This window comes from Leuciscus leuciscus, assembly GCF_965113295.1.
Source record: "Leuciscus leuciscus genome assembly, chromosome: 1".
Taxonomy (NCBI): Eukaryota; Metazoa; Chordata; class Actinopteri; order Cypriniformes; family Leuciscidae; genus Leuciscus; species Leuciscus leuciscus.
In genome coordinates this window covers 38,113,226-38,124,914 of record NC_138725.1, presented here as the reverse complement: position 1 = coordinate 38,124,914, position 11,689 = coordinate 38,113,226, and the positions used below count along the sequence as shown (strand labels likewise).

At 37.5% G+C, this 11,689-nt stretch overlaps 1 protein-coding gene across 2 annotated transcripts in view; it reads left to right on the top strand.

Annotated features, from left to right (window-relative positions):
* The first annotated feature begins 53 nt into the window (after positions 1-53).
* LOC309507232 (uncharacterized protein) overlaps positions 54-11,689 on the top strand; it is a 37,367-nt gene continuing 25,731 nt past the window's right edge. Inside the window, exon 1 of one of the 2 annotated variants that reach the window (XM_082181370.1) lies at positions 54-360. In XM_082181370.1, the coding sequence (XP_082037496.1) occupies positions 282-360 (79 nt within the window). In that variant the 5' untranslated portion in view covers positions 54-281. The remainder of the gene's footprint in view (positions 361-11,689) is intronic. The other variant, XM_082181368.1, reaches the window with a different exon arrangement.

Below are 11,689 nucleotides of genomic sequence, written 5' to 3'. Positions count from 1 at the left end.
CAGTCCAGTGGGTGGCGGTAAAGCACATACGTTAGTTTACCAACCACCATTAAACATCAGAGGAAGAAGATTCGTTTACAGAATAGTCTCTGCTGTTTTGACGAGGGTGCTGGCTTAATATAAAATAGTTAGAAATGCACTTTTAGTGTATAGAAGGATACATTTTAAATCAGGTCAGTAAATGCCTTTAATGTTCCCATCCTCATAGACGTGACTAAGTTTTGAGGCAAGCAGGAATATCTGGAGTAGTGTCAACTGAACTGAGATCTGCTGCTGTGAAGATGGTGTTTGTTAAAGAGGAGAGTGAGGAGGACATGAGTGAACCAGAACCCTGGAGAATAAAACACGAGGAACAAGGAGGTTGGTGTCTATTCTTCATTCTTTAATGTTTTGGTACATTAAGCAAACAAAGCTTTAAACAGGGTGCACACCATGGATCCTTTAAAAGTCTTGAATTCCTTAATATAAAAACAAGGCGTTAATTACCATTCAAATGTCTTAAATCAACGTTTCAAATGTGGACAAAAATTGCCTGTTTTACAGAAGTCTTCCTGCGGTTTTCCACCTAAATAAAAGCCCCAAGGTTTGACGAATAAAGGTGGATAAAGTAAAACATATATTAACTATTGTTGTATGACTATTTCTACCCCCAAATTAAAATGTATTATTAGCCTGCCTGTCTCTCTCTCTCTCTCTCTCTCTCTCTCTCTCTCTCTCTCTCTCTCTCTCTCTCTCTCTCTCTCTCTCTCTCTATATATATATATATATAATATATATATACTGTAGGTAATTCCTGGGATTCTGTAAAATTTCAGTCCCCCAGACTTTTTAAAATGGTGGTTCACCAAAATGAAATGTTAAAAGCTTTTCACAATACTTTGGTATGCCCATTATAAGAAATCATTTTTTTTATTATAAAATAAATAATGTCTTATTATATCTATTAGGGCTGGGCGATATATCGCACGATATTGTTAAGCGCATCTCATCAGTAAAGTCGGTTCCTTGATTAGTAGTAAATCGCCTTCACCTGCTTTCAGATGGAGCGGCATTTACTACACAGCAAAAACTCCAGTGTTAAATTAACACTCAAGAGTGTTAAAGTTAATGAGATAATTAAGTGATTAATTTAGTGATGCTTGAGCATTATTGAAGACACCTGATGTTAACAAGCAGAATCACTGAAGGAGAAAATCACAAATTGTAAGCCACCGTTTTGGCGATCAGTGTTTGCTTTAGTTGGGCTCTTGATCCTTATACATTCACTTTAAAATTTGTTTGTCTGCTGTTATTGAAATGACAGTCAAATGAACAAAGAAAAGTGTGATCTGATAGTGTTGGTTATGTTTTGACAATCATGCTGTGATCTGAAAAATGAAACTTATTGAGATTGTTTTTGGTTTACCTTGTTAGCAGGAGCTTTGTGATTCTACAGCATATGAATTTCAGTATATTTCGTATAACCCATAATATTTAATAAACATTGTTCTGATCAAAATACTTTCAAGTTATTTTTTTTTAGAAAGACAGACATCAATAATCAGCCTGTAAATCTCAACAATGGTGACAATAATAAAGCATGTTGCAGTGTCTGCCACCAATCACAACTCATTAATGGCTCCCATCATGCATTGCGGTATGAATAAATCATGATCTGAATTGCCTATGTAATTTACTTTTCGTAATTGAATATTCTGCTCGTCACCATTGTTGAGATGCATAGACTGAATCTTGAGGTCTGTGTGTGCCTAAAAGAAGTTTTTTTTTTTTTTAACAACTTTTAAGAAATCCTTTATATTACATCTAAAATTCTGGATATTTATGCAGAATCACAGTTATTCTGTGGTCAACAATATCAATTTAAGTCAGAAATAAGCAAATAAGGAGTTCAGTGATCAAGCTCAAATGATGATTGTCATAATATAACCAACACCATCAGATCACTTTATTCTTTGTTCATCTGGCAGTTATAACTCAGATAAAACAGCCAAACAAAATCTAAAGTACACATAAAAGGGTCAAGAGCCCAACTAAAGCAAATACCCATCACAATAATGGTAACTTACAATTTGTGATTTTCTCCTTCAGTGATTCTGCTTGTTAACATCAGGTGTCTTCAATAATGTTCAATCATCACTAAATTAATCACTTAATTATCTCATTAACTTCAACACTCTTGAGTGTGGACTCATACACTACCAGGAGTGTTAATTTAATACTGGAGTTTTTGCTGTGTACAAAGAGCCGTAGTTAACTGATAAGCTGAGCCATATCGCATTAATTATCGCTGGCGATACGTCCGCGATATTAATGCGATATGGCTCAGCTTGTCAGTTAACTACGGCTCTTTGTAGTAAATGCCGCTCCATCTGAAAGCAGGTGATGGCGATTTACTACTAATCAAGGAACCGGCTTTACTGATGAGATGCGCATAACAATATCGTGCGATATATCGCCCAGCCCTAGCTACTATGTGAAAAAAATCCAGCAAAACGTGCCGGCGCGTTTGCCGACCTCAGAGGGTTAAAGAGCTTCTTCTTTTGTTTTAAATATTCACTTAAACAACAAAAATGCCAGCAAGCCGTCGCTATTATCATGTTTGTTTTACGATCACGCTGTTTCCAGTGATTTCTTTCTGATTAGTTTTCTGATAAAACTTCCATTTGTTGGTGAAATGATGGGTTTGTGTGACGTTGTTCCAGAGAGGCGTGTTACGGGCGTGTTTTAGTGAAGCGCTGTGAAGCTTCTGGCCCGACAGTGGAAACACAGCAGATTTTGGGCCCGGTGCTCCAGGCTCAAAGCTATTAGCCCGGCACGGCCCATTTAAAGCCCTGGCTCGCACTGGCCCGACAGTGGAAATGCGGCTATTCAGATTCATCAGTCGGAATGAATTCAGGGTGTCATCAACACTCAGTGTCCCTCAGCAACATGTGTTTTTGTTGTTGCTCACTTTTTTTTCTTTTCTTTTTTTTCTGCAGCAACTCCGAGCACTTTTCAGATTCTATATCCTGGCTGAAGCACTTTTTTCAATCTATAAGAATCATATCAACTTATGTTAGCCTATAGTTAAAAGTTTAAATTATTAATATTAATAAGTTGAGTCTTTATTATTATTATTATTATTATTTGACGGTGATTTCACATTTCTTGTTTGTATGAAGGCTAAATACAAATAAAATATTAACAATAATTTATTTGTACAATTTTTATTTCCAATTGGTAATTGCATTTTGAATGGTCTTTTGACTCTCCCATATGTGATGCGATCTGGGAAAACCCGTCGCTGGGTCGTTTTCAGTAAATTCCAAAATAGTTTGAATGTCAGTTTTTTGTAATTTTTTTTTTCATTAAATTATTATTCTATAACATCTTTTCTCTTATCTCTGAAAATATCTTGGCAAAATTCCCTTGTTTAGTGCAGAAAAACAGCGATAGTGTCAAGCTGAAAATACTCTCTTTCTCTAATGCATTCTATGCGACCATTTTCTCTAATGCCCGGCAGAGGTGAAAAAAACGAAACAATCGCCGTATATCCCATACACCTGTCCGTCTCTTAACACTAAAAAGATAGTATACCTATAAAATAAAGCACATAACATGTACTGTGAATGTGTATTAGTGCGCATTTCGCGCCAATCCTGTTTAAAAAAAAGAGTGCCAAGCGTCCCGACGGTGACAGTTAATTAAACCTGTTTTTCTCAAAATTCCGTTCCAGAAAATCATAGCGATCGGCCGACTTCAGATAAACATAACTTTTGCTACCAACAAGCAAATACAAAAAAATAATATAGCTGCGAGCAGCGATTGCGGGCCCAAGCCGGTGGCACCGCCACCCTGGTGCCTTTAGTTACACTAAAGGCACCAGGGTGGCGGTGTCACCGGCTTGTGCCCTCCATCGCTGCTCGCAGCTATATTTATATATATATATATATATATATCTCAGATAAGTAATATTCTCTGTCACTTAAAAAAAAAAAAATATATATATATATATATTAGGGCTGGGGGAATTAACGCGTTAATCTTTGCGATTAATTTGAAATGTTTAACGCGTTAAAAAAAAATAACGCAATTGACGCAGCACTTTTTTTTTTTGCCTCGTTTTAATGATTTCCTGTTGCGTCTGCTATTAAAAAGGCCGAAATATGCCGTCCCGCCCCTCCATGTTCGGCGGTCACGCGCGTGTGTGTGTGTGTGTCGGTCGGTCGGCGCGCTCTGTGCTCCGCGCGCGCGCGTGTGTGTGCGTGCGTGTGCGTGTGCGTGTGTGTGTGTGTGTGTGTGTGTGTGTGTGTGTGTCGGCTCGCTCTGTCGTTAATGGCCCAGCAGCGCCAAGCTCTCCGTTCCATGTGTGTGTGTGTGTCGGCGGCTCTGTCGTTAACGGCCCAAAGGCTTCAATCATGTACTAAGCACTGGAAAAGTAAAGTCCACTCAAGTAACGTGAAATTTCTCTGTTGACTTCTGTTTGCTGAGCTGGTATAGCCATGCTGGGCAACAATGGTAAAATGACCTGCTCTGATCACATGCTCTGGTAATAATAGCTTTGTAGGACTATATTTTGTTTTAATAATTAATAAAATAATAATAATAATAATAATCTGTTAAATTGATTATGTTGATTGATTATTGAAAAAGAATAATATATTGATATATTGATGTTTAATATTTTAATATAGGGCTATTTTCTGTTCCCTTTTTTTCCTGTGTTGTTTATTTAGGTGATTCTAAGTTTAAATATTGATGATTACAAGCTTGGGGGAAGCGCAATTAATTGCAATTAATTACAATTAATTACAGAAATTGTGCAATTAATTAGTTAATTTTTTTTAATCGATTCCCAGCCCTAATATATATATAAATATATGTATATATTTTTTTCCCCCTATTGAAAACATTGCCTAGGAGGATTATTTCAAATTCCAGAGCAAGCGTTCTCCAAACTTGATGAGAACAATATACATAGCAAGTTTTGTTGCTGTAGATGAATCTAACCCCCCACTTTGGTCAAAAGGTGGCGCTACTGAGCCATTCCAGCACGCCCGTTTCTGAAACTTTGCACATGTCTACTGGCTAATAAATGTGATGTGTCTGTCGAGTTTCATGCAATTTCAAGCATGCTAAGAGTCTCAAAAGCATCAAAACAGAATATTAAAGTTTGATGCATTGCCATGGCAACAGTATCTAAGATATCAATAATCCTTTCACAGGTCTACATCTGCTGTGTGTCTACAATATACACATAAAGTTTGAAGCAAATCGGGTAAAAATAAGAGAGTGATTTAAAGCATTTTTAAAGTGACAAACTTCCTGCAGCCAGTTGGTGGCGCTATAACTTTGACTCACAATAGTCACATCCATGTGATCGGCCTCTGACAACGAACACACTGCTGAAGTTTCATCAAGATCAGTTAATGTGTGCAGAAGTTATAACACACTTCCTGTTTCCATTATTCGCCAAAAATTTGTTTCCTCGCCACGGCCAAAACGTTAGAGATATCAAAAATCTGTCCGCAATTTAGCATCCTCAATGTCTTGACTTCATGCTGACTGAGTTTGGAGGCGAATGGATGAATTTCCTAGGAGGAGTACATTAAATTCCACAGTATGCGTTATCAAACAACCCATAATAGCCAACTTCCTGTTGGGCTGGCGTAAAAAGTAAAAGTACGAAAGTTGTTCGGCCCGATGAGATCTATACATGTACCGAGTTTCATATTACTACATGCAAGCGTGTCTGATTTATGGACCATGTTTTCGGACCCCGTTCAAGGGGGCGCTGTTGAGCCCCCCTGCCACGCCCGGGTACCAGCTTCAGCCCGGCCCTGATGGCCGCGGGTTCTGACCTGTCTGCAAAGTTTCAAGAGTTTTCGAGCACGTTAAGGGTCTCAAAAGTGCCCGAAAGGTTGACAGAAAAATAAGAATAAATATAGCTGCGAGCAGCGATTGCGGGCCCAAGCCGGTGGCACCGCCACCCTGGTGCCTTTAGTTACACTAAAGGCATCGGGGTGGCGGTTTCACCGGCTTGGGCCCTCCATCGCTGCTCGCAGCTATATTTATATATATATATATATGTATATATAACAAAAAAAACTAAAACAATATATATATATATATTTTATTATTTTTTTAAGTATGTTTATATATATATATATATATATATATATATATATTACATTTTTTGGATGCTAAACATTTGTTTATTATAGGCTTTGTACTTCACTCACGTTCCACTATTGAAGGGAAAAATGATCCTCTTCACATGCGCAAATATGTGCTTGGAAACATCACAGTTTAGCGGTGATTACTGTGTTTAAATAGTCAGTACAATTCATACTATTCAGAGCAGTGTAATTTTTATATGTTAGGTTGACTATTTTATTATTATATTTTATAAAGGCTATAATGAACAGACTGCGATATCAAGATTGCAATGCGCTCGCTCTGCACCATTATCAATGTCCGTGCGGACGAACATATTTTACTTTCGTTTTTAAGTTACCGATTCAAAAGCCCCCAGCGGTGTCACACATCGATTAACCGGTGGGAAAATTTTCCCACAGTCACATCCCTAATATATTTATATATAAATACAATAGGCCAACCTGAAAGAGAATTTTACTTGCCCGACCAGAGTAGCCTGATTAGAACGTCAATGACAAAAAAATAACTTGGGAATCACTAAAACGAGAGATTATTCTAATTTTATTACATTCATTTTAAGTTGCAATCAGCAGTTGTTAATAAATGGATTACCAGTAATCAGTTGATCAATGGTAACAAGGTTGCGCTGCTGAGGCTCATGCAGCTTCTCCAGGAGAAATGTAAACAAATGAGATCAGCACACAAAAAACAAACTCAGTTAACAACTTACTGACTATAAAAATAATAAATATGGAGTTTTGATATATTTTATAACAGTTAAGCAACCTCACTTGACGAGAAGGCTGTTTCCTGAATACAATCACGATTGAAACTGTGACATTGATTTCATACAACAGGTTAAAAAACAGTTACAATCAAGTCACTTACATTTTAGATGCAATATTGACTGTTTTTGTTCTGTTTCAGCAGCGAAAATAGTTAAACAAAAAGATCACAGCAGAATCATCACGCGCATCTCTCAGCAATGTGTTTTCTCATTTCTGAATGATTCAGCATTTTGAACGAATCGGTTGACTCAAAGATTGAATGATCAATCCATAAACATATGTCTTAATCATGAATGACTCAGTCATTCAAATGAATCGTTTGAACGAATGAATCAATGACTCACTCATTAAGACGGTCGCCTGGCGACACTTAATGGCGGTTTAGTGTTATGTTTAAAAGTATCATTCTTTCCAACGTGTGTGTGATTTGTGTGTGCAACATTATCAATGTCCGTGCGGACGTCCGTATTTTTCTTTCACTTTTATATTAGCAATTTAAAAGCACCCGCTCGTGTCACACGTCGATTAACCGGTGGGAAAATATCCTCAGACACATACCTAATAAATGTATATTTAAATACAATATTGGCCTACCTGGTAAAAAGTTTTATATACTATTTTGATGTCCTTTTGGACACAAGAGGGCAGAATAGCCCTATGTATGACTTTTTTTTTTACTTTACTGTTTTTAATTTTAGATTAAAATTAGAATAAAATTCTTTTTAAAAACAGAAAAAAAATGGGTTCAGTTGTAATATTTGTATACTTTTATATAGAAATAAATGGTATATAATTACATTTTTAGAAGATTTTAAGCTTTTAGTGTTTCCTTTTTGGACATTACTTTAATCCCTCGCCATAGCAAAACCGTTTGAGATATTTATTATCCGTTCATAATTTAGCATATTTAATGTATTTTCATCATGTTGAAAAAGTTTGGTGGGAATAAAATAAATAGTTTAAGAGGAGTGGCTAAAAATTCAGAGGCTGATTTTGCAAAAAAATCCACATTCAGACCAAAATATCTGACTTCCTGATGGCCGGAGCTAATGAATGTAAATTAGAAAGTTTTCCGGCTTGATGAGTACAATATACAAACTATTTTTTTTTTACTGTAGTTAAAACTAACCCGCCCACTTTTGTCAAAAGCATGTTGAAAGTGACACACTTCCTGCTGCCAGTTGGTGGCGCTATAACTTTGACTCACAATAGTTACATCCATCTGATCGGCCTCTTACCACGAACACACTGCTGAAGTTTCATCAAGATCAGTTAATGTATTCAGAAGTTATTCCACTTCGTGTTTCTCTTTTCTCGCCATAAATTCGTTTCCTCGCCACGGCCAAACCGTTCGAGATATCAAAAATCCATCCGCAATTTAGAATCCTCAATGTCTTGACTTCAGGTACACCGAGTTTGGTGGGGATTGGATGTAGGGCTGAACGATTAATTGCATTTGCGATAATATCGCGATATGATGAAATGCGATTTTTTAAACCGCAAAGCTGCGATTATAGTCTGGTCACGTGACACGCGAGAGTAAACCAGTCTGATTTACAGATGAAGCATCAACTTGGCACGCGACATATACTATTTTTTACAGTCTATGGACACATATAGACCTGGCTACAGGAAATAACAGTTTATGTTTAATTTATGTTATATTGTGTTATAGATTCTCTCCAACGATTCTGTATTGTATATGTCTGAGCTTAGTTTTAAACACAGACGTGTACGACGCGCGTGCTTTATAAACAACCGTATTCTGCTTGCTTCTAATTCCTCTGTCTCTCTCACACACACACACACACGACACCACTCGAACCTTACGAGAAATAATCTTTAATAAAGTTCGGAAAAGTTGAAGCGAGTTACAAGGACATTCAGGCTTCATTGCGCAAGATATGAGATACGCGCGGTCTGCGTGATGTTACTTCAGTAAGTTAGTGCGCGGTCTCGCCCGCCGGTATTTTACTAACAAATGTTCTACGAAGGCATCATATGTCTTGGAATGCAGTTGGCTTATATATTAAAAATATGAAAATCACCGACAGAAGCTGCTTTCAATTTCAAATACTCACGTGCGTTTTGCGAAGAGCATTTGAGCATGCGGCTGTGAGCGAGTCTACTTGGTTAAATGTACGTTTACATCTCAAAATGCTTTTATGACGCGAATTTACCGGTAATGTGACACAGTCAGTTATTAAACAAACAGGACAAACCACATCTTATAATTTCAAAAGAGATGAACACGTTCAGACAGCCTACTCTTAAATACTGAAAGCACTCTTTGTTTATTGCTTGTAATATTTTTTTCCCTCTTTGTTATTTGTTTTGAAGCTATATTTGTTAAAATTATTAACATGTAATTGCATTAATTTAGTTTTTTAATGTGTAATTATTATAAGTAGGCCTAATTATAATTATGTAATTAAATATTTTAAGTTTTATTAATAAGATCAATTAAAGAAAAAAAATGTATCGGCTCATGAGGTGCCTAAAGATTCCCTTCCCTATTTTACAATGATTTATTGCTTGTTTTTGTTGAAAAATAGAAAAGATAAAGAGCTTAAAAAATAATCGCATATTAAATCGCAATCGCAATATTGGTAAAAAAAATCGCAATTAGATTATTTTCCAAAATCGTCCAGCCCTAATTGGATGAATTCTCTAGGAGGAGTACTTCGCATTCCACAGCAAGCGTTTTCCAAACAACCCATAATAGCCGACTTCCTGTTGGGCTGGCGCAAAACTTAGAGCACGAAAGTTGTTCGGCCCGATGAGATCTATGTGTGTGCCGAGTTTCATATTAATTCATGCAAGCTATGGAGCAAGTTTTCGGACCCCATTCCAGGGGGCGCTGTTGAGCCCCCCTGCCACGCCCGGGTACCAGCTTCAGCCAGGCCCTGATGGCCGCAGGTTCCGACTTGTATGTAAAGTTTCAAGAGTTTTTGAGCACGTTAAGGACCCCAAAAGCCCCTGAAACCTTGATTAACAATATAAAAGCAATAGTCAAATCCCCCCTCCCCTCACACACACAGAAACACAGAGAGAGGGAGAGAAAATTCTTCAGAAAATCCACATTCAAACCAAAATATCTCTCTTCCTGTTGGTCGGAGGTAGTTAATGTCAATTAGAAAGTTGTCCGTCTTGATGAGAACAATACACATACCAAGTTTTGTTGCTGTTGATAAGACTAACCCCCCCACTTATGACTAAAGGTGGCGCTACTGAGCCCCTCACCACGCCCGTTTCTGAAACTTTGCACATGTCTACTGGCTAATAAATGTGATGTGTCTGTCGAGTTTCATCCAATTTCAAGTATGTTAAGAGTCTCAAAAGCATCAAAAAAGAATATTAAAGTTTGAAGCGTTGCCATGGCAACAGTATTAAAGATATCAAAAATCCTTTCATAGGTCTACATCTGCCGTGTGTTTACATTGTACACATAAAGTTTGAAGCAAATCGGGTAAAAATAAGAGGGTGATTTCAAAGCATTTTGAAAGGGACACACTTCCTGCTGCCAGTTGGTGGCGCTATAACTTTGACTCACAATAGTCACATCCATGTGATTGGCCTCTTACAACGAACACACTGCTGAAGTTTAATCAAGATCAGTTAATGTATGCAGAAGTTATAACACACTTCCTGTTTATCTTTTCTCGCTATAAATTCGTTTCCTCGCCACGGCCAAACCGTTCGAGATATCAAAAATCCGTCCGCAATTTAGCATCCTCAACGTCTTGTCTTTATGCTGACCGAGTTTGGTTGTGATTGGACGAATTTTCTAGGAGGAGTATTTCAAATTCCAGAGGATGCGTTTTTCAAACAACACATAATAGTTGACTTCCTGTTGGGCTGGCGTAAAACTTAGAGCACAAAAGTTGTTCGGCCCGATGAGTTCTATATGTGTACTGAGTTTCATATTATTATATGCAAGTGTGTTTGATTTATGGACCAAGTTTTCGGACACCATTCCAGGGGGCACTGTCGAGCCCCCCTGCCACGCCCGGGTACCAGCTTCAGTCCGGCCCTGATGGCCGCGGGTTCTGACGTGTGTGCAAAATTTCAAGAGTTTTCGAGCATGTTAAGAACCCCAAAAGTGCCCGAAAGGTTGACAAAATAATAATAATAATAATAAATAATCCTACCGAAAACAATAGGGCCTTCGCCCTTTCAGGGCTTGGGCCCTAATAATAAATAATCCTACCGGAAACAATAGGGCCTTCGCCCTTTCAGGGCTTGGGCCCTAATAAACAAATTTGGAAAGGGCTTGATACCAGCTTCCATATGATATCAAAACCTGTAATAGGTAAAATTTCACCATGTGGTGGTTTTTCCCAAATTTCATCACATATACATCTATAGCCATTTACTTCAAGTCAGAAAAGTGCAAAGGGTTCAGTGTTCATTAGTAAATCTCTGTTGAGCTGGTGATTTAGTGTGTTTGCATAGAAGCTGATGGAATCATGCTCTAATTTGATGTATATGCATGAACACAATTCATTAAAGCTCATGTAATTGTGTAGCGTGATTAAAGTGACATGCAGGTCCTTTTTTGGAAAGGTCTTGAAAATGGTATTAAAAAGTATTATATTTGAAGTGCTGATACCTGCAGATTCCCTGTAGCAGATCAGATTCAGTGGCTGTAGTTATAAAATGTTATGAGGTGTGAAATAATGCAGATTATGCAAATACTTTTCACAATACCGTTTGAAAGCAGCTGTCAAATGCACCGAATTTAGTTGAAATAGTTGTGAGCT